At 37.3% G+C, this 24,188-nt stretch overlaps 2 protein-coding genes across 2 annotated transcripts; both read left to right on the top strand.

The window, feature by feature from the left end:
- LOC111661721 (macrophage mannose receptor 1-like) lies at nt 1-2,399 on the top strand. The gene is made up of 4 exons (XM_023415378.2): nt 1-369; nt 812-1,162; nt 1,268-1,359; nt 2,006-2,399. The coding sequence occupies exons 1-4, from the start codon at nt 57-59 to the stop codon at nt 2,120-2,122; spliced, it is 873 nt and encodes a 290-aa protein (XP_023271146.2). The 5' UTR covers nt 1-56; the 3' UTR covers nt 2,123-2,399.
- A 6,300-nt stretch (nt 2,400-8,699) lies between these two features.
- On the top strand, nt 8,700-15,992 carry LOC111661698 (E3 ubiquitin-protein ligase TRIM21-like). Its single transcript, XM_087176380.1, has 10 exons — nt 8,700-8,805; nt 9,464-9,694; nt 9,845-10,208; nt 10,476-10,571; nt 10,680-10,913; nt 11,806-11,953; nt 12,087-12,113; nt 12,677-12,741; nt 13,016-13,138; nt 14,694-15,992. The coding sequence occupies exons 2-10, from the start codon at nt 9,468-9,470 to the stop codon at nt 15,078-15,080; spliced, it is 1,671 nt and encodes a 556-aa protein (XP_087032506.1). The 5' UTR covers nt 8,700-8,805; nt 9,464-9,467; the 3' UTR covers nt 15,081-15,992.
- Nucleotides 15,993-24,188: the final 8,196 nt, after the last annotated feature.

Raw genomic sequence — 24,188 nt, 5'->3', positions numbered from 1 at the left:
GTTCATGCCTTCATAATTACCACCTGGTTGATCAACTAAACACATGGCATGACGCGATGCATTACTGCAGGAAAAAGTACACTGACCTGGCCACTGTACACAGCTCGGAGGACATGAAGCGGCTGATAGCGGCTGCCGGCAGTGGTTATGAGGGAGAAGTGTGGATAGGCCTGCGTGACAGACAGGACTGGCGGTGGTCTCTGTCCAACACAGGAGAGCCGAACTGGCGCTTTAGGAAGTGGAAAATAGGTAAACCGAATAACAGTCGAACACGACTGCAGTTGTGTGTTTCTTTCCATCAAGGTCTCTGGGATGATGACTTCTGCACTGAACCACTCAGCTTTGTTTGTTACAACAAGACCAACGTTGGTGAGTAACGTTTATTAAGGTATTTATTTAGAAGGAAAGATCCCACTTCATACAAATAGTTAAATAAAAGAAATTACTGAGTTTGCAAAACAGTGTAAAGTCATATATACTTTTTTAAAGCTTCAATAGCCAATCATTTCAATTATTTTGTTGTATATCTTTGTATGATTTTTCATTTGATGTCCTCTGATATGATTTTTTTGACACATATATACCCCTAAGTTCAATTAAGGAAAGTAGAACTGAATAATTAACTTAATGTAATTGTAAATTGAATATTTTTTGGTTTTTGTCTTCTTGGAAAATCAATTGATATAGAAAATAACCAGCATATTAATTGATAATTAAAATTATTGTAGGAAAGTAGAAAGAAAGTAAAAGTATTTTATTGTTGTTTTGTTTTTTAAAACTACCAGTAACTGACCTTTTAAAAATCTTTCAGACTTGCCAACCACTTCCACTGACAGATATATCTTTATAAACCAAACAAAGACGTGGCCCCAAGCTCGGGCCTACTGCCGACTGCACCACACAGACCTGACCAGTGTGAGGAACGACACAGAGAACGGGTTGATCCAGCAGGTGGTACCAGGAGGCCAGAGGGCTTGGATCGGCCTGCGCAGAGACACCTGGAGGTGGTGGAGAAGTAGCAAGTCGTCATTCAGAAACTGGGCAGCCGGGCACCCGCTGGCTACAACCGGGAACTGTGCTGCCAGCGTGATTAATGCTACTCACCTCGGAAAGTGGGTGGAAAACCACTGTGACCAAAAACGTCATTTCATGTGCGACAACAGTGAGTTATTTTCATCTTGAAACAACCACACATTGATTATATTTCTAAACTATGATATGTTCTTATATTTCTAAATTTGATCGATATTTTTTATTTCATTACGAGACAAGAAGCAAGTGTTTGAAATCAAGCTGACGGCACTGAAATCCACAGTCGACCTGAACGTCCCTAATGTGACGGAGGCCATCTTGAATCTGGTAATTGTCTTCGTTAACACCTGTTGGTTTTCTGGAAATATAGCTGTATCCCAATCCTGACATTTTGAAAACAAAAAAGCAAATGAATTATAATGAACATTACAACATTAGCAAAAAATAATTGAGATTTGTGATAACGATTTATCAATCAAGTCCTGCAATAAAGGCAAGTGCAGAAATAGGCTGAAATACACACCAACAGTGTTCTGGGAGTAAAATGTAAAGGGTAACAGCATTTGATTTGGGAACTGTTTGTCTCTCTGTTGCTTTGCAAAAGTTATATTTAATATAAATGTGACGAAAGTTACAAAGTCTATTATGATAGTTGTATGTGGGAGTGTCCATCAGCAAGTATGTAGACCAAAGTGTAAATTGGATAAACGTCAGGTTGCACTTGCATGTTTTATTCAAGGCATGAATAAATGATCTATATTAAACCTCCCAACACATAAATATACCTTGATACAAGATAGAAAACAAAATAAAGAGGTAGAGGACAAAAATAAAGCTAACAAAAAACGGAAACCAAACTTTATTTGGTCTGTGTTTTAATTGTTGTTACAAACTTAATTAGTAAAAAAACGTGCGTTAGTGTGTGTGCTTCTTTTTCATCATTATCATTGTTACAAACTTTTTTGTTTTACAGGTTAAAACGAAGATGAAAGAGAAAGGGATTTTGAAAGATGTCAAAATCGCTTGGATAAAAAAGCCAGACAAAAATATTTTCCAGAAGAGAAGACGGACCTTTAATATCCCACCTTGATTAGTAAAGTACATTCTTATTTGCTGGTATTGTCCTGGCAAGCTGAATGTGTGGGATAATTTGCTGTGTATTTAGCTTTTAAGGAATATATTTAGGTTTGAATATTAATCACTACAGAAATGATTAATAAATATTATACTAGCACACAAACATTTATTGTTTTGACTGACTAATATTGTGTTAATTAATGTCTGCCCATTAAGTAAATTGTTTATAAAACAGCATTTTTTTAATTTATATTTTCCAAACTATGATCCACTGGTGTGTTTGAAAGTTGAAAAATCAACTTTAGAGCTCGAGAAATAATTGTAGTAACAAAACATGTTTTCTATCTCAGTATCACACTACCACTTTATTGTACATTTTACTTCCTGTTTACTGTCATTGTGAAAATGTTGCAGACTTGTATCGGTTTGTGTCCTACCAACACAGCTGTAATCATACCTTTTATGCAAAAGGGAGTTACTTTTATTCTACTGTGTGATTAAATATAATAAAAAAATGTAAGTAAATAAACCCAAACTAATTATTTCATGATTATTGAAGGTCATGAAGATTGAGATCCACTCAAGCACTGAACCCACAACTTGATTATAAATGAAATAAAGTGAAGGAGTTCAGATGAGAACCACAGCTTGATCTGAATTACTATAATAAGATTATGAATTTATTTTTATAAATGTTATCACTTAGCTAATGTTTGTACTTATAAGGGAATTACTAATCTAATCATTAAAACTAGCAGAATACAAACAGGAAAAACTTTATTGTCCAAAAACTTAAACTTAAACTAAAAAGGGGGAAATTTATATTATATAACTTATCTGCACACATGGTCACGCTCACTTGGCAGCATGCAGAACACATACATACAATACAGTGTATGTCATAGTGTGGAGAAGGTGTGGCCAAAGCAAGTCTGGCAAGGAGCCAAAAGTTTATTTCATCCACTTTAAAGAGACTCACAAACACATAGACACACACATGCACGCACACAAACAAACACAAAAACAATCTTGTTCTTTTTTTTTGTTTTTTCCGTAGCTGTATTTCATTGATGTACAGCACAGAACACTACACAACAAACACAGTGTTACTGTACATAATAAACTATCAGTGTTATATCATTTAAGTATACTTAGACAATAATAATAATAATAATAATAATAATAAAAATAACATTATGTAGCACCTTTTAAAAACATGCTTTGACAAATAAATCAAAAGGAGGACAAACCATTTGCTTCAATATAAATGAGGACAATTAGAGGGAGCAACTGTATAGAAACACACACACACACACACACACACACACATTTGGAGACCCTAAAAATATAAAAAGATAAAAAGACGACGTCAAATAAAAGCAAATCTATAAATAAGTAATACGTTTCAAGAAGGGATTTAACAGAAGTTACTGCTACCAGTATTATTGCTTGTAACACAGGGGTTAATAGAAGCACAAACTGTTCACGTAAACAGGGAACATACTGTCCCATAAAGCCAAGTGAGGAACACCAAATACAGGGTCTAGTATTGAGAAAATACACAGTAAGAGTAATCTTTTAATAATTTAATCTATGTTCTTAACAGGGTTTCATCCGGTCTCAAAAGAAAAGCACTCGGAAGGTGTTAAAAAATCTAAAACTGAATTTACAAAAGGTCTTAAATATTTTTTGCCATAGATGGTAACATCAGTTGTTCGGAGATAGTTGCAAGGAAACTCATTTACTTGACAGCTATTGTTACTCGTTACTTATCTGCATTAAGATTTTACACACAACTGATGTGAATGCAGCAAATGCTGTGCTCAAATGATAAAATACCACTGATTCATTTCGTATGATTTTACTTTACATATTTCAGGTACATGTTTTTGCTAAGATTAAAAAAAAAGAATTGAACAAAGGGGTTTTCTCCTGTGGTTTTGCTTCTTCTCTCTAATTACGCTGCACTGAACCTGACATTGTCTCAGTGTGTACATGTGTTCATTATGTATCAAGAATGACACAGTACAGATTAATTAGCAAGAATCCTGCAGAGCTAATTTGACTTGACTGCTGCGAACAATCGACTAGTGTGTGTTTGAAGTTGTGACGCAAACCACAGTTAATAAGGGCAAATTACTGTGAGTGAATTGTTGTGTTTGTCTGTGGCCAAAGTAATCAGTAACTTCTTTAATACTACTCTAATATTTATGTTGTCCTCTTTTTGTAGTATGGCTTACTGCCTAAAAGCTTATAGAGGTGTAGTGATTAGTATAATTATTAGAGATAGTGGTGATTATGATATTCATTTCATTTCATTTTAGTCCCACAAAAAATAGTTGGGCATTGATGTGCAGTGTACCTGTTGCAGAAGGTATGACTTGAAGAAAATAGTTGTAAGCTTTTAAAGGTCCCATATCGTATAACATGAGATGTCCATTTGTTGTTTGATCATAAAGCAGGTCTCGGTTCTATATCAATACTGTGAAAGTATCAAAGCGCTCAGTCCACAGAGAAATTGACACATAAAACGAGCCGTTGGGACTTCCTGTAACATTGTGATGTCACAACAAACCATTCGCCATCCTCAGCCATCCCCCCAAGCCCTGCCCACCTGGAGTGTTTACCTGAAATCTGTGTTTATCTATATTTTTATTCAATCACTCCTAAAACAATCAGCCAATCAGAAGAGAAGTTTAGAACCTTCTCTCTTCTGATTGGCTCACCGGCTCAGTTGTTAGTAGAGCTCCAGAGAGAAGCCTGAGGGAGGAGATGTAAAACCACACTGAGATAATTTTTCGTACTTAAAACCATAAATATATCTTCTTATGGATCTTTGTCATGTCTTTGACAGCGCCTCTGTTTTTAGGCCAGTGCATTTCTCTAAAACCAAGTCTCATCTTAATTAACACAATTTCTTCCTGTATATAAAGGGTTCATGTTCAGCACAGGGCGTGGTGCTGCAGGGACCTGCAGGGTGCCAATCTGCTAGCTGCTGTCTGTTGAAGGTGATGATTTGATTACAGGACCAGTCTGGTGTGTTTAGACTGATGTGCCAACACTTTCTGCGGTTTCGCAGTTTCTCTCACATCCCACAGATGAACCTTTTAACAATGTGTGTGCATGTTTGACACCCTGTCATATTTGACCCCCACTGGTGCGGTGTGTCTGTGCTGAGCCGGTCCGTGTGAAGTCACTGAAGGTAAGGTGATTTATGAGCAGTGTGACAATCATGCCTCGCAGCTTCTTGTCAGTGTCCCAGACATGGGTTTCATAAGGTTGTTTCAGATGGCGTGAAGAGCACGTCTCGATTCTCTTTTCAGATCTCTGAGGTACAAAGATGGTTTCCAACATCTTTGTCATTAACTTAGATTCTTCACTTCATACACGTCACGTAATTTTATCGTCCTTGAAATAAGGTTAGGTGTACAAAGTGTCTTTGATTTTGATTGAACAAAACTTGTATCACACCAACAGTTAAAGTTACTTTCTTTTATTTATTTATTTTCTTTTTTACCATAATCAAGTAGTTTTGGTTGCCTCTACCTTAGCAAACCACCGAACAAAAAGCCAATTGCATTCAACACATTTTTTCATTAAGGTTGGTTGTCCTAGTTGAAACCAAGGGTCTAATGGATAGAAAGGTGATATATGTAAAACCTGTGGGGACAAACTTGTCATTTTGGGCTTTATAGATAAACTTGATTTAATTTGATTTGATAACTGTTATTTTTCTCCAGCATTTTTTCTGACATTGTGCACAACAAACATAAAAACTGAAAGCATTTGTGACTTTCTGTAAAACGCTGTTAATATATTTCATTTTAGCTGCTCAAGACATATTAGCAATTTATTCTGCAGCAATACTAACATGATTATATGAGGACTTTCTGATCTGCCACCACTGTGGTTAAGTTGAAGAGACTCAAACTAAAGGGTAAGATTAAAGGGTTAAGGCAGGAGTTCAGGTTGTGTTAGCTTTTTTATATTTAAAAAGAAACCAATGCCGACTGTTCAAAAATGGGAAAATTATGATTAATATGGTTAGTAAAAAAGCAAATGTGAGGTGCAGTGTTACGTTCTGCGCGCATGATTCGGGCATGCTTCCTGCATTGGCACCAAATGTTGGCATTAAACATAGATCATGATATGCGGAACCGTAAAAGCTAGCCACAGTTCTTAGGCATGCTCGGCTGCCAAGTATCAAGTAGTCATACTCTCCGTCTCACGTGAAAAAAGCACATTCATCCGTAGTGATGATTGTCAGGCCTGGACTTGAAAGAGGACTCAGATGCAGAGTAACAATTTGGCAGACTTTATTTATCTATTTCAACCTCAAGAGAGAGAGGGACGAAATAAAAACAGCTATGAAAATTATGCTATAGAGAAAAATCTAATAAACAAAAAACCACTCCAAATGGAGGGACAAAACTGCTAAAACAAAAGGAATAAACCAACAGAAAATCACTCTACAAGGAGGCTACAAAAGTTGCTACAAACTTGACAAACAGAAAACTCTAAACTATCAAAATACAAACAGAAAATCACTCCAAAAGGAGGCTACAAAAACTGCTACAATCTTGACAAACAGAAAACTCTAGACTATGAAAATACAAACAAAAATCGCTCACTTGGAGGTAAAGAATAAGTACGATAATGCAGAGACAAAGGCAAGGCATGGACTGTGATAGTATATGGAAGCTGGGGTGCACGACAGGACGAGACACTCTGGCACAAGACAAAGGGAGACGCAGACTATAAGACACATTAGGGCAAATGGGGAACAGGTGGACACAATCAGGAATCAGGGAAGACACTCAGACAGGTGACACATGGGGAAGGGCAAGTGACCTGAAACGAGAGGAGAGTTAACCTTTCAAAATAAAACAGGAAATGACAAGACATGGAGACAGGACAAACCCAAACTTGACTTCACCGTGTGACAATGATGACTCACCAAACGATCAAAGCGATTCAGTATTACTTATTGTGATACACGAGATCTGTGGAAATACAGGGGGGTAAAGCTTGGACCAGTCCCGCGGCGCATCTGGTTTACCAGGAACCACACGGACCCATGAAAACCTCCAGACTCTGACTCTACAATGGCGGTCACGTGCTTTTACACTCAGCCATCCAGCCACCCTCTTCCACCTGAAGAGACTGCAGTCAAGAGTTTGAACTTGTAAACACATAAACGTAAACGCACATCTCTGCATGAAGCACTCACACGATTCTGGGTCATAAAGACACAAACTCTGTTGATATCATGTCAGACTTTCAAGCAGCATGTCTGGTTTCACCACATATTTCCAAAGGTCACCTGAACTATCACAGAGCAGTTGACAAAAAATTGAATGCATACAAACACACGGTACATCTATTGTGTACTCCACCCAGTAATAAATGTGGCTGGGTGATCCGGTAGCTTATTATCTCAATTTACCCATCACCAGACTGTCAGAGCTGCTAAGGGTCTGCCAACACAAATACCTCAGCCAAAGCACATGTGTGAATAAACTTCTAGCTAACTTGGATCAATACGTGAAATATCTGGAGGTAATATCACAAATTATGTTCCAAGTAAGTGAGGCCGCAGCTGGCAGGTTTATCAGTGTAATGTACGTGGCAACAGTCAGTGCTAACACAAGAAGTGGTGTACCATACCGTCCTACAAATGACGTGAACCACAGATTGTTCTTGCCTTAATTGTAAAGATACCTCACACATTTGTTTCATTATTAGGAACTTATCAAAGGAAAATAATGTAAAAACAATGTAACAGTATCATAGTGATGAAACTACTGAGAACTATCACCTGAGTTTGCAGCTCTCCTCAGCTTTACAGAGCTTCATGATTTCCGTCGGCCGCAATTTTGCTCTTATAGCATCAATTTCAGCTGCAGCAGGCAGGAAACCTAACGACTGTCGGGTACAGTCAGCAACCGGCAGGCGAACATGGGCAAATGTTTAGCAGCTACAGAGACAGAGCTGGTAGAGACAAAAAACAGAGCAAAAAGAGAATGAGTACAGGACTTTAACTGTACTCCAAATGTAAGACAATATGTTTACATCAATGTTCAAAATTGTCATTGCAGGTTTAACCAACTACAAATATAACCATGGCTCTTCTCTGTTTACTGATTAAGAGAATGAGAAGCTGAAAGCTTAAACAAAGAAATGGTTTATTATAGTAGAGATTATTTTGTCATTCCCACCGTTCCCACTTCAATGTCTCAATATTTATACTGTGTTTAAAATGAGTTATTTAGATACTCACGTGTCTGTTTTTTATTTTGATCAACATCTAATTTAATAATTGACCATGTTTATTAAGTGTGCTTTCCATTAACAACACTGGAATGAAGGTGATGTCATATGCCTCCGGTACCAGGCGGGACATAATTAAAACCATGTTGATAACATTATATTTAATTCTGCACCTGCTTTTGCTTATACAGCTCCTTCTTGTATAAGAACATGCTCAGGTACAATAGCAGAAACATCAGCTACAAGGACAATTAAAATGTTACTGAATTCAAAGAAGGAGAACAAGAAATGCCTGTTGACTATTAAACACTTGTCACTCTGGGAGGAACTTGTATCACATGTCCTCATAGGAAGGAGTCTCTTCTGAACAGATTCATACAACAGCAGTCAACACTTCTGTGAAGTATCCGTCCTCCAGCCACACAGGTAAGACATGATCTATACTGAGCAGAGAGTGGAGAAAATGAGAATTTACACAATCAGTAGCTTCTGCTTTAAGGTAAACTGACTTTTGCCATTAATGTAAATGTAAATAACGTTTTGTTAATCCTTAAATTTTTAAAAATTAAAACAGAAATTTACTTTTAACTAATCTGAGGAGGATTAAAAATGTTGCAAACATTAATATGATTTTATCTGAGGTTCTTCTTTTTTTGTTGTTGTTGCCTGTTTTAAATATATTTTTTACGCTTTTGTTGAGCTCGTGTATCAGCGAGAAAACAATATAGGACACATACTGTACATTGTAAAACAACATGCAGCGCTACTACATTCCCGTGTCAGATTTAAACGCCTAAAATTAAAAGTAATTGCCACCGACCTAAGTGAACTGCACCTTTAGAACATTCTGACACTCCTACTTCCACTCGCTTCAAAACGTTGAGCGCTTCTGTGATTTCACCTGTGATGCAACTTTTTCCTTCATTTTTCATCAGATTTCACATTTTTATCTGAACAAATCACCTTGTTTGACAAAATAGCCCTCCCTATGTATATGTATGTATGTATTTTGTTTTATGTATATATGTTAAAGTATGTGTTGTTGTTTTAAATACCTGGTAACATAATGTCATTTTTCCATCAGGAACATGGCCACTATTTTGTCTGAGGAGCAGTTTCAGTGCAGCATCTGCCTGGATACCTACAAAAACCCTACATCCATCCCGTGTGGGCACAATTTTTGTCTGGAGTGCATCAAACTGTTCTGGGATACGAAACCTAAGCCAGAGTGTCCACTTTGCAAAGAGATTTTCAAAATCCGTCCAGAACTCAGGATCAACAAAGGCTTAAGAGACATCACTGTGGGATTTAAAAAGTATGTTGATATCATTTTTATGTGTGTACATTTCTTTTTTTTAACAGTGTCTTGCAAAATCAAATGCACCTCTCGTCTTTTCACTCCCACTATTTTTGGCACTTAGGCATAATCTTTGATTCAAATTAACCCACATCTGTATTAAATCAGATCCCTTAGGATAAAAGGATCGTTACACAAGACACTCCAAAAGAGACGTCACGTAAAACAACTTTATACTCCCGATGTTACCTGTGACATCTGCCACGGGTACAAGTCAGTAGCAGTGAGGTCGTGCATCACCTGCCAGGTGTCTTACTGTGAAATTCACCTGACACCCCATATGAAGGATCCGGTGATGATGATGCACAGGCTGACAGATCCAGTCACCTTCGGTCACCTCTGCAGAATTCACAACAAGCCACTGGATTTGTTCTGCAAGAACGACCAGATGCCTGTGTGTGTGAAATGCACTGAGACGGAGCATATAAACCATTACACTGTCCCTATTGAGAAGGAGGGCAAGAAGATTAAGGTGAGGAAGAGTGGTGTTTCATCTTCTTTTATCTTGTGCATTGTGTCACAATAATGCACGATACCTACAGTGTCATTTTGTGTATGTTTATATTATATTTACTGCCTGCTTGAATACAAAACAATGTGGAAACCACAAAGAACAAAATGCTCAGTTTATATAGCTGTAGGTTTAATTTCATTCTTAATTGTATCAGATAATGTATTGCTTCTTTTATGCAGTGCATCATATTTGGGAAATGAATGATTTCACCTTCAATCTTTACAGATTCAGATTGAGAGAACTGAAGCAGAGATTAAACACACCATCCAAGCCAGACTCAGAAAGATCGAGGAGATCAAAATGTCAGTGGAGCAAAGCAAAGTAAGTTTCAGTTGTTATGTTTTCTAGCTTCAGCTTCATCCAGTGACGCCGTTTTGACATTGTAATATAATTGTATTCTTTGATGTATTCATTTATGCACATCTGCAGACAGAGAAAGACAGAGAGATATGCTCAAGCGCTCAGGTCTTCACAATGGTGGTAAGTGACATTGAGCGAAACCAGGCTTTGCTCGTCGAGGACATCCAGCAGAAGCATGAGGTATTGGAGAGGAGGGCAGAGGAGTTTCTGAGAGAGCTGAGGAAAGAGACTGATGAACTGCAGAAGAGACGCAGCAAGCTGCAATACCTGGTGAACATTGAGGACCCTCTTCACATTCTACAGGTTAGTCCTGCACACAGGATATTGCTATTTAGTCGGCATTTAAGTGTGCTAACCTTTCCTAGAGAGACTAGTTTTGCCACTGTCGGGAAAACACATAAGATATATCATTGTCCAGTCCAAAGATTTATTATACAAGATGGATAAAATATATACAGGTGAATCAAGTGTTGTGCTTTACCAAGGTTGATACTTGGATATGTAGCCACAGAAACAGGTAGTGCTTCAAAAGGGCTTCAAGAATCATCCACAATATAACTAAGTTTGTATTAACACATTTTGAATTTATGTGCCATCCCCAAAAGAGTCCTCCACCTGAGCAACCATATATATATATATGTTTTCTTTCAACCCTTTAATATGATCCATAGCAGTGTCTCTTGAAAATTGCGCCCCTACAGTGACAGGTGTACTGGACAACCAGTTACAATAATAAACACACAGACTAACAGCGACGTAAATAATAATAAATAATAAACGCTCATGGCTTGGTTAGGTTTAGGAAAAGATTGTGGTGTTTGTTTAAAATAAGTGCTACCTTAACATTACATCACATGATCCTTGTTGTCATGGTTACAGTAATAACGACAGAAAGTTCTACTTTCACATGGGAATCCAACACTTGCTCTCCAGCGTCATATTACTGTTTTTTGTTGACCCATCCATCCACCCCAACTTCCTCCTAACATGGATTTTGTCGGTCTACATACCACACTACTGTACTATACTACTACTTTTTCATTTTCACCTGTTATAATTTACTACGGCCACTAGATGTCGCCAAAGAACAAAACTATGGGTCATATTAACCTGCTGCACAGACGAACTGTTGGCTCATATATCATCTTTTTTATTGTGCTCATGAACAATGTGTGTCAATGTCATTCTGTTTTAGAGTGTCCCGTCCCTTAGTGCTCCACAGTACAGCAGGGACTGGTCCGAGGTCAGACTCCACTCCGACATCTACATAGGGACCGTGAGGAGAACGTTTTCCAAGCTGGTGGACGTCTGCCATGAACTTGAAAAGAGATTGTGTGCAGAGGGTCGGTAAATTCTGTCATGATATTGTTGTTGCCGTGATAGTGTCTTTGTAGGATGTAACACCTTCAAAAAGTTATAATTTGCTATCTGTGTGTCAAAAATCATCAATCAACAGCTGTTTTTTTTCTTTTGCAGAAGTGAACAAGGCAAATGAATATGCCGGTAAGTTGTTTGGATTTCACTGTGTAAACAAAGACAATATTACCTCAGTGTTCAGTGGGTCATAACACACACATCTTCTTCATTTTAATCTCATCTACACACCTTTAAAGTTTTGTGACTGCACCTTACATGATGCTGTCGCCATGACAAAATTATAACTCATTCAGACAGACAGACCTGCCAAAGAACTCAAAACTGTCTCTGTGTTAGTCTCCAGGACATTTTGCTATGATGACACACACACTTCTATCATGATGACACACACACAGACTCAAGGTGAAAGGAATTACAGCCACACTGTCACAGCTGGTAATGATTGTGTACAAGTTCAGAAGTTAAGAGGAGCAGTTAATCTCCTCTGATTATTATGTTGAACACATTGAAGACAGTTTCTGCCCCTTTTGAAACTCTTAGGAATCAAGACCCTGGTCAGTTTAGTCGTTTTGAAGAGAGGCTGGTGCGAGTGATGGATTACAATACTTTAAATACTTCAAAAAGTTCCTGTAATTCTGTGAACAGTAAACATTAAAGTTCACATCTGCACGTTGTGTTCTTCTCTCCAGTGGATATAACTTTGGATCCAGTGACTGCGGCAGGATGGCTGCTTCTGTCCCCTGATGGAAAAAAGGTATAGTACTGACTACTCACTGAAGTATGTGACAGATTTTGTATTTCAGGACAATGCTGTGCAACACTTTGCAGAAACTGAGGTTGAGTGTATTCCTATAATTAGATGTGAAAATGTGAGAGAGCTGGAACATAGAAATCCAGATACTGGTGATGAACCTTAATGAGGAGCATCATGACAGGATAACATCATGAATCTACTGGAATGGAAACATCAGAGATAACGTACATGATGTAAAATATTTTTTGTTGATGATGATGATGATGATCCACAGGTGAGCATCAACAACCAGCAGAGGAGAATCTTGCTCCCCGCCGACCCCCGCAGGTTCGACTCCTGCGTCTCCGTTCTGGGGAAGCAAAGCTTCACCTCTGGGAGACACTACTGGGTAGTTCAGGTAGGAGCTCAGGTCAATTACAAACATTGTTTAATTGCCTTAAAAATGCTAATAAGATGCTAATCAGTATTGTTATGGAGAAAAAAAGTTATGGAAACCTTGGTAGGCATTTGGGGATTAAAGCTGACTGTTCACTTACTAACTCTGATATAAGATGAAATGAAAAACCTGCTGTTCATGTTCATTCTGGTCACTTTCAGAATAAGAGTTCAACTATCATCACTCCCTCAGTTCTCACTGGGTAACACTCGCAGGTCCATCATTTTCTTATAAATTTCTACAAAGTTCCTCAGAAAGAAACTTTAATTAATGCCAAGCTACTATGTAAACATATTACTATGTATATAACATATATGTAACAATGGGGGACCACAGGTGAGCAAATGGATTACTGATATGAAGACTAAATCCAAAGGGTTAAATTCTTAGTCAAGGAGGCAGCTACTTATACTAACACAAAGAAACTAAGGCTGGACAAAACAAACTGGCACAGAGGGAGAAGAGCACAGACACTAAATAGAAAAAGAAGAAGTTAAAGAGACGCAGGTGAAAGTAATTAAGGGCAGGGAAGACAATCAGAGCAGCAGGAAACACGAGGGCTGGCAGTAAGGGATCTAAAACGAGACGACACGTGAGAATACAAGGTTTGCATGACCTTTAGAAACAGAGCAGGGCATGACAACATCTAATTACTACCAAATTACTCTGTGATTTGATACTAATTATAGCACAAGCGTGAAGCCCCGCCCACATACACACCTACAGAACAGGGCGCAACTCAATATAAATGGAGAAAAAAAGTTTCCAATAATGAATAAAATGGAGGGTTTTTTTCAAGGAAATAATAGACCTGTAAAATAAAGTGTTACCACTTACAACAAGCAGAAAAATCTCCACCAGAAATTGCACAATTCTGAAAATGCCACAAACTGGATTATTTTGAATTAGCTCGGATGGAGATATTTAAGTTGTGCAACGTAGTTATTAAGAGACTGATGTTCCCTCTGCATCAGTATGATCTCGAATTACCGCTTCATATGAACATCATTAAATGTAGATTAAATCGTGTTTTTCCTGTGTGTATCGGAATCGGCCCGCAGGCTCTTAGATGGAATCTGTTTGTTTCCGTGCCAGATGAAGTCATGTGCACCCATGAACCTGGCCTTTAGCCCTGCACTGTGTGAACTGTTTGTGGCCTAAATAGGACGGAGGAAATGTGGAAGACAACTCCATCAGGGACCTGGAATAAATTTCAATCCCACTTTACAAACCTATCTCTAATCTTGCAGGACGCCAGGATGCCAAAAACATGTCCTGTGTCGACTCCCGTGTGATTTTTCTCCTGCAGCTCAGCTAATTAAAAAAGATCTTAAATATCCATACATTCATGTTCAAGAGAAACATAAGCAAACAAACAGGTTTATTCACTGTCACAAAATCCAATAAACTACGAGCTACGACAGGCTGGCTGCACAGACCATACTGCCGAAACACCGCACGGTGCATTTGAGATCAACAAAAGAGAAAATTAATAATCCTGCGCATTGTGTTTCAGGTTGGAGATAAAACAGACTGGGATCTGGGCGTGGCAAGGGAGTCCATTAACAGAAAGGGGGCCATCATGGTGCGCCCCGACAGCGGTTACTGGGCGATCTGCAGGCGTAAAGGAGGCAGTCTGAGCGCCTGCGCCGGCCCCTCCATCACCCTCCACCTCGAGGAAACCCCTCAGAAGGTGGGCATCTTCCTGGACTACGAGGAAGGATCGGTGTCCTTCTACAACACAGAAGCAAAGACTCACATCTATACCTACAGCGGGTGCACCTTCACTGAGCCTCTGTACCCGTACTTAAACCCCTGCCTTCGTGACAACGGGAAGAACACCGCTCCACTGGTGATCTGTCCTGTGGAGGGAGGGTTCACTGAAGAGAGAGTAAGACTTTGAACGGGAAGAGGATGGCACACAGTCATACTTCGAGCTGCGTCGTCCAACTACAACTAAAGAATCATCAATGAAACACACTGTTGCACTGAGCTACATGTTGCTTCATTAGGATGAACATAGGCACTGTAGTTTATCTTGAGCTGATCACAGAGACACCATCCTGCTGCTCTCAGTACTAACGCACCAGATGTGTATCAGTTCGCTCCTGAAAATAGTGCTCAACAAAAGCACTAGAAAAACTACAGTGCCCAGCTGTTTATAAAAATCTAGCTTTAAATAAAAATGCAATTTGTTGAGGCAAATGTGGCAAAAGGAAAAACAAATACAGATAAATAAATATACAGATTAATTCAAGGTTTCAGGGGGAAACTAAAGGCCAAAAATTTTCAAACACAATTGATTATTTATGGATTTTAATAACGTGTAATTTGAGGCACTGATTTGATTTTGCTTGATTTGATTCTTTTGCTATTTCTAACTATGGCGTTTTGTCAAAGTGGACAAGATGTTTTTGTGATTTAAGGATAGTTTGTCACTGCTTTACATCAAAGTTTACGTCAATATCCTTGAGATATTTGAATTATTCATTGACTACATACGTTGACTAATCATTAAGGTTTTTATTGACATTTTCTCATGTTTGTACAAAGTGTGATTGTGCATGGGTCTATTCTTGGCATTTGCTATTTTAAGACACATCTGTTGCTTTTTTATAACCAGGATATTATGATTAAATCTATCTATTTTCTTTACATTATATATTGGTCCACATTTGTTTGATTTTTTTTTTTCCTTACACTTGTGAAGAAAGGAAACACATTACCACAAGATGATGTTTATTTCCGAGGTTGTGCGGGTTCACTGGTCAAAGGATTGTATATACTTTTGCACAAATTAAATAAACTTGATAAATATATTCATTAATACATTCAATGTTTTTTAACACTAGGTGGTTCAGTGACAGCAGTTCTCTTTTGCAGGGTGTCCTTTATACACAGAATAATAAAAGCAGAAGTCTAAAAACACTAAACAAACATACAAAACTATGATGTTGTGTTTTCAGGAATTAAAAAAAAAAACATACCTGAAAGTTTTATTGTATAAAGGTAGATGTCCATGTGTTGTTTGATTATAAAGAAGGTTCTATATTAATACTGTGAAAGTAAAAAAAATGCTCAGTCCACAGAGAAATATATGTATTCTGAAACTGAGCCTTAAAACAAACCGGCAAGAGATCACTTTGTGATGTCACAAAGAGCCAGTCACCTCTCACAGCCGTGCCACAAGCCCCGCCCACCTGGACCCTCCATCCAGCCTTGCAGGATTTGGTTTGTCTGAGCTTTTTACCTGACATCTGCTATATTTTATTGGATCACTCCAGAGAACAGTCAGCCAATCAGAAGACAGGCTCAGAGCCTCTTCTCTCTGATTGGCTCACCGACATGTTGTTACTAGAGCTCCAGAGAGAAGCCTGAGAGAGGAGATGTAAGACTACACTGGTTTTTGGTTCTTAAAATCACAAATATATCTTTTTATTGATCAACACTTTAAATAAAATACAGGAAAAGTGTGAAATAAGGGACCTTTAATGCTTAGTATAAGGAAAATAAAACAGGTTGCGACCATAAAAAGAAAGCAAAACCTTAAATTGCAACATCTGGAGAAGAAATGATTCAGACTGCCATAGACACAGTTGGACATTTTTGCTATATTGATGTGCACTCATTCAGATCCAACCATTGCAGGTACAGGTGTCAGTTGTAGAGTCAGTTAAAATCTGTAAATAAAAAAAAAAAAAGAAGTTATGCTGGAGTTTATTCTATAAATGTGTTTTGTCCATTTCCTGCTTCCACTGTAGCCACCATGACTGAGTTACAGCTGCTTTGAATGAAAGCACTCACCAGGTGGCGTTCGTGATTAATGAATACATCTACTACACCTACTTAAAGGGACAGTCCCTGCAGCTTTGTGGCTGCGCTCCCTCAGCTCAGCTCAGCTCTTTTCTCAATGCTCGGGGCATGTGGGTGAGGTCAGAAACTGGTAGTGTTGCATCAACACACACACATAAAAGAATACAGATCATTGTGCTGTCAGTGCTTTATGCTTTACTACATGTGTAAAAAATGCATGCCTTGTCAACACATTACTCTTATGGTACTTGATGCGTCATCTCAAAATCCCCTGTGGCAGGTAAAGCTTTTTTTTTAAAACAGAAAAAAAAACATGTTGAGTGGTTCCAGTTGATTAATTAATTGTAGGATGCTGAGGGCTGCAAAGTGATACTGATGGTAGCATTTGAAGGAGCTTTGACATGCCTCTTAAAAAAATATAGTTGTTGTTTGGTTTATGACTAAATACCTGCAAAACTAATGACACTGGGAACAATGTTAAGAAAAACTTAACTGTCTGACCAACGCGTTTCAGCTTGCGGTCCTCACCTGGGTCATGTATATTGACACAAAGTAAAATTTAAACACATATCAAGCTGTTGCATTTTTTCTCCCCAAGACTACATGGAAGTTGGACGCAGTCCTATCACCTGTGCCATGGCTAAGATTAGGATCAGGAACTTGGCTCGGCATGAACGGGGCACATGTTACAGGTTGTTAAGTTTCTTTGGAGGAAAACGCCTTATCATCTAGGCATCTTAGCAGACATTAGCAGAAATGGCCTTAAATTAAGTCACATTTAACCTGTAATATCATCAAATGTTCAACAAAAATAACTTTTACCAACAAAATGCAAGAAACAAACAAATAAACATCAAAATGACAATGGTAGAGATATTTAATGAAGTGGGTTTCTATATTTCTGTTGGTTGCTTTAGATTTCTGTTTCCCCCAACTTTAACCAGTGCTTTCAGTTTTGTATTGAAATTTAAAAAAACAAAACAAATATGCCAATAATGTAAATACATTGAGAGCAGCCAATAGCCTGCCTGCACCATCAATATGATTACGCAAACAGCTTTCTTTGACAGCATAGTATTTTCGTCAGGTATGTGCTTCACAGTGTTGTGGGCTCACCGGTGCTATGTTCCTGAAACGGTCGGAAAATTTGTTTTGCAAGAGTTGTTACCTAACAGGTAAACTACTACCAGAGTGGAAATATAAGGAACAATTAGTGCTATTGCTGCAAACACACCTACCTACCTGTTACATCCATCACTGATATTACACAACTGAACAGACATCTGTTGCTTTTCTATAAGCAGGATATTACGATTACATCTATCTATTTTCTTTACATTATATATTGGTCCACATTTGTTTGATTTATTTTTTTTCCTTACACATTACCACAAGATGATGTTTATTTCCGAGATTGTGCGGGTTCTCTGGTCAAAGGATTGTATAAACTTTTGCACAAATTAAATAAACTTGATAAAACAATTTATAATATATATATATATATATATATATATAATATTTGTTAAGCTGTGGCATATTCATTAATACATCCAATGTTTTTTAACACTAGGTGGTTCAGTGACAGCAGTTTTGCAGGGGGTCCTTTATACACAGGATAATAAAAGCTGTGCCAAATGTACAATAAAAATAACTTTTACCAACAAAATGCAAGAAACAAAATAAACATCAAAATGACAATGGTAGAGAGATTTAATGAAGTGGGTTTCTATATTTCTGTTGATTGCTTTAGGTTTCTGTTTCCCCAACTTTAACCAGTGCTTTCAGTTTTTTATTGACAATGAAAAAATAAAACAAATATGGTGTCCATGCTTACAGTGTAGGCCGTCAATCACACGTCTTACACCGCACATAGATACAAAATTCACAAACATTAGTTTCTTTTTTTTTTTTTTTAAATCTGACCTTAGCAATACATATTGTTTTGATGTTGGGAAACGAACTCTTGGTCTAAGAATGTGCTGAACCAGAATCAGATTTCAGTGGAGAGTATATGTTTTGACAAGTGACAGCTCGTATTGTCAATGTGGGTTTAGCCTAAACATGGAGGCGTCTGTTTTGTAAGTGCATTGTTCTTTGTTAGCAAACTGATCCAAGTCAGTGATGTGTTGTGTTATCTCCTCATCAGGATTGACCAGTTCAAAACACGCCTTCCTTGTGTGTACATTTTTGGCAGGGGTGGTGGGAAGTACATTAACTCAACTACTGCATTAAAGTAGAGTTTTTAGGTACTTGCAATTTACTTATTTATTTCCATTTTACGCTACCTTCTTCTTCTTCTTCTTCTTCTTCTACTCCACTGCACTGCATTAATTTCACAGCGACAGTTAGCAACTACTTGCTTTTCAAATTAAGAGTGCACATACAAAACATGTTGTGTTAGGGTAGGTAAACTTCCCACCACTATACAAAATAGACCTAGGTAAACTAATGCACTCTAATAAAGTAAGGTAAGGTAAAGTAAGGTAAGGTAATATAGTAAGGTATGGTAAAGTAAGGTATGGTATGGTAAGGTAAAGTAAGGGAAGGTAAGATATAGTAAGGTAAGGTAAAGTAGGTATGGTATGGTACGGTAAGGTAAGGTAAAGTAAGGTAAGGTAAGATAGAGTAAGGTAAGGTAAAGTAAGGTAAGGTAAGATATAGTAAGGTAAGGTAAGGTAAGATATAGTAAGGTAAGGTAAGGTAAGATATAGTAAGGTAAGGTAAGGTAAGGTAAGATATAGTAAGGTAAGATATAAGGTAAGGTAAGGTAAGATATAGTAAGGTAAGATATAGTAAGGTAAGATATAGTAAGGTAAAGTAAGGTAAGGTAAGATATAGTAAGGTAAGGTAAAGTAAAGTAAGGTAGGATAGAGTAAGGTAAGGTAAAGTAAGGAAAGGTAAGATATAGTAAGGTAAGGTAAGGTAAGGTAAGGTAAGATATAGTAAGGTAAGATATAGTAAGGTAAAGTAAGGTAGGATAGAGTAAGGTAAGGTAAAGTATGGAAAGGTAAGGTAAGATATAGTAAGGTAAGGTAAAGTAAGGTAAGGTAAGATATAGTAAGGTAAGGTAAAGTAAAGTATGGTATGGTAAGGTAAGGTAAAGTAAGGTAAGGTAAGGTAAGGTAAGATATAGTAAGGGAAGGTAAGATATAGTAAGGGAAGGTAAGGTAAAGTAGGTATGGTATGGTAAAGTAAGGTAAGATAAAGTAAAGTAAGGTAAGATATAGTAAGGTAAGGTAAAGTAAGGTAGGATAGAGTAAGGTAAGGTAAAGTAAGGTAAGGTATGGTATGGTATGGTATGGTATGGTAAAATAAGGTAAGGTAAAGTAAGGTAAGGTAAGATATAGTAAGGTAAGGTAAAGTAAGGTAAGGTAAAGTAAAGTAAGGTAAGATAGAGTAAGGTAAGGTGAAGTAAGGTAAGGTAAGGTAGGATATAGTAAGGTAAGGTAAGGTAAGATATAGTAAGGTAAGATATAGTAAGGTAAAGTAAGGTAAGGTAAGATATAGTAAGGGAAGGTAAGATAAAGTAAGGTATGGTATGGTATGGTAAAATATGGTAAGGTAAAATAAGGTAAAGCATGGTAAGGTAAGGTAAGATATAGTAAGGTAAGGTAAAGTAAGGTAAGGTAAGATATAGTAAGGTAAGGTAAGGTAAGATATAGTAAGGTAAGGTAAAGTAAGGTAAGATAAGATATAGTAAGGGAAGGTAAGGTAAAGTAAGGTAAGGAAAGATATAGTAAGGTAATGTAAGGTAAAGTAAGGTAAGGTAGGATATAGTAAGGTAAGGTAAGATATAGTAAGGGAAGGTAAGGTAAAGTAGGTATGGTATAAGGGAAGGTAAGGTAAAGTAAGGTAAGGAAAGATATAGTAAGGTAATGTAAGGTAAAGTAAGGTAAGGTAGGATATAGTAAGGTAAGGTAAGATATAGTAAGGGAAGGTAAGGTAAAGTAGGTATGGTATGGTAAAGTAAGGTAAGATAAAGTAAGGTAAGGTAAGATATAGTAAGGTAAGGTAAAGTAAGGTAAGGTAAGGTAAAATATAGTAAGGTATGGTAAAGTAAGGTATGGTAAGGTAAGGTAAGGTAAAGTAAGGAAAGGTAAGATATAGTAAGGTAAGGTAAAGTAGGTATGGTATGGTAAGGTAAGGTAAAGTAAGGTAAGATATAGTAAGGTAAGATATAGTAAGGTAAAGTAAGGTAAGATATAGTAAGGTAAGGTAAAGTAAAGTAAGGTAGGATAGAGTAAGGTAAGGTAAAGTAAGGAAAGGAAAGGTAAAGTAAGATATAGTAAGGTAAGGTAAAGTAAGGTAAGGTAAGGTAAAATATAGTAAGGTATGGTAAAGTAAGGTATGGTAAGGTAAGGTAAGGTAAAGTAAGGAAAGGTAAGATAGAGTAAGGTAAGGTAAAGTAAGGTAAGGTAAGATATAGTAAGATAAGGTAAGGTAAGATATAGTAAGGTAAGATATAGTAAGGTAAAGTAAGGTAAGATATAGTAAGGTAAGGTAAAGTAAAGTAAGGTAAGATAGAGTAAGGTAAGATGAAGTAAGGTAAGGTAAGGTAAGATATAGTAAGGTAAGATATAGTAAGGTAAAGTAAGGTAAGGTAAGATATAGTAAGGGAAGGTAAGGTAAAGTAAGGTATGGTAAGGTAAGGTAAGGTAAGGTAAGGTAAGGTAAAATATAGTAAGGTAAGGTAAAGTAAGGTAAGGTAAGGTAAGGTAAGGTAAGGTAAAGTAAGGAAGGTAAGGTAAAGTAAGGTAAGGTAAAGTAGGTATAGTATGGTAAGGTAAAGTAAGGTAAGGTAAGGTAAGATATAGTAAGGTAAGGTAAAGTAAGGTAAGGTAAGATATAGTAAGGTAAAGTAAGATAAGGTAAGATATAGTAAGGTAAGTTAAAGTAAGGTAAGGTAAGATATAGTAAGGTAAGGTAAAGTAAAGTAAGGTAAGCTATTATAAGGTAAGGTAAAGTAAGGTAAGGTAAGGTAAGATAAGATATAGTAAGGTAAGGTAAGCTATAGTAAGGTAAAGTAAGGTAAGGTAAGCTATAGTAAGGTAAGGTAAAGTAAGGTAAGGTAAGATAAGATATAGTAAGGGAAGGTAAGGTAAAGTAAGGTAAAGTAAAGTAAGGTATGGTATGGTATGGTATGGTAAAATATGGTAAGGTAAAGTAAGTTAAAACATGGTAAGGTATGGTAAGGTAAGATATAGTAAGGTAATGTAAAGTATGGTAAGGTAAGGTAAAGTAAGATATAGTAAGGTAAGGTAAAGTAGGTATGGTATGGCAAGGTAAGGTAAGGTAAGGTCAGGTAAGATATAGTAAGGTAAGGTAAAGTAAGGTAAGATATGGTAAGGTAAGGTAAGATATAGTAAGGGAAGATAAGGTAAAGTAAAGTAAGGTAAGGTAAGATTTAGTAAGGTAAGGTAAGATAGCTTTGGCAATACTGGCCTGACAATAAGAAAAACACAGAATTGTGCAATCATCAGCGGCACTGAGCAATGTTCCATCTTCAGTTATGTAACTGGAATTTGTTGTTTTTGTTTGTTTAATCTTCGGAACAGGTTACAGCTCGATGGCTTCATGAACAGGTAGTATCGACGCAGAAGTTTATGAAATAAAACGCGTGCTTGCTGCAGGGGTTGAATTTATGTCTTAATTGTCATAATTTGCCCCAACTTTTACCTAGTCTACGATCGTAACAGTGTCTTGTTTGAATTAGGAAAAAGCGCAAAATAATACGTTCAAGTTGGATATAATTGAGGTTCTGGGTTTGAACCTGGGTCTTGGAGCCTTTCCGTGTGGAGTTTGTATGTTCTCCCTTTGGGTTTCCTCCAGGTGCTTCCTAGCACACTCCAAAGGCATGCACCTTAGGTTAGTTGGCGGCTCTAAATTGGCCATAGGTGTGAATAAGAGTGTGGATGGTTGTTTGTCTCTATATGTCAGCACTGTGATAGACCGGCGACCTGTCCAGGGTGTACCCCGCCATCGCGCAATGTCAGCTGGGATTGGCTCCAGCCGCCTAATAAGGATAAGCGATATAGCTAATGGATGGATGGATGGACATAATCTGTAACTTTGAGAACACACATAGTTCATCAAAATAAAATCATGTCACACCACTCCTCTCCGTGGAGTACACCATGCTTTATTTACCAAACGCTTTTGTCTGTCTCGGTGCAGTGGTGTCCATACTTACAGTGTAGGCCGTCAATCATACGTCTTACACCGCACATAGATACAAAATCCACAAAACATTAGTTTCTTTTTTTAAAATCTGACCTTAGCAACACATATTGTTTTGATGTTGGGAAACGAAAACTGTACTGTGGGTTTGACTCTTGGTCTAAGAATGTGCTGAACTGGAATCAGATTTCAGTAGAGAGTATGATATGTTTTGACAAGTGACAGCTGGTATTGTCAATGTGGTTTTAGCCTAAGCACAGAGGCATCTGTTTTGCAAGTGAATTGTTCTTTGTTAACAAACTGATCCAAGTCAAATAGTGATGTGTTGTGTTATCTCTTCATCAGGATGGACCAGTTCGAATAACCCCTTCCTTGTGTTTACATTTTTGGCAGGGGTGGTGGGAAGTACATTAACTCAACTACTGCATTAAAATAGAGTTTTTAGGTGCTTGCAATTTACTTATTTATTTCCATTTTACGCTACCTTCTTCTTCTTCTTCTTCTTCTTCTTCTTCTTCTTCTTCTTCTTCTTCTACTCCACCTCAGTGCATTAATTTCAGAGCCATCCAGATAGATAGATAGATAGATAGATAGATAGATAGATAGATAGATAGATGCATACTTTATTTAACCCCTAGGGGAAATTCATGATGACTGTATAATGTTCAGTCTTTGTTGAATGCATGTTAAAGAGGCATTAGTTATAGTTATCAATTATAATGCAAGAAACCAAAAACTACATCCTGAATCAAGCTGCAGTGTTTTGCATGATTTTACTTTTAATACTTAAAGTATATTTTGCTAATACAGTAAGTTCTCAGTAATACGGAGGACAAATAAGGGCTTCTCAGATTTAAATGATAACGATCGAACATTCAGGACAATTGAAAACAGGAGAAACATGTAGGAATCTTAATGTTTTTCTTTTTGTTTGATAGAGGAGAGAACTTTTTTATCAGTTTACCTTCTATCCCTTGACTCTCTTTCCTTTTAATTCTTTCTGTGTGTGGGTAGCACCCAG

This window comes from Seriola lalandi, unplaced genomic scaffold (assembly GCF_002814215.2).
Source record: "Seriola lalandi dorsalis isolate HSWRI2012SDOR001 ecotype SW California unplaced genomic scaffold, Sedor1 jcf7180002054549, whole genome shotgun sequence".
Lineage (NCBI taxonomy): Eukaryota > Metazoa > Chordata > Actinopteri > Carangiformes > Carangidae > Seriola > Seriola lalandi.
The sequence above is the reverse complement of the archived record's forward strand: the minus strand, read 5'-3'. Positions and strand labels throughout refer to the sequence as shown.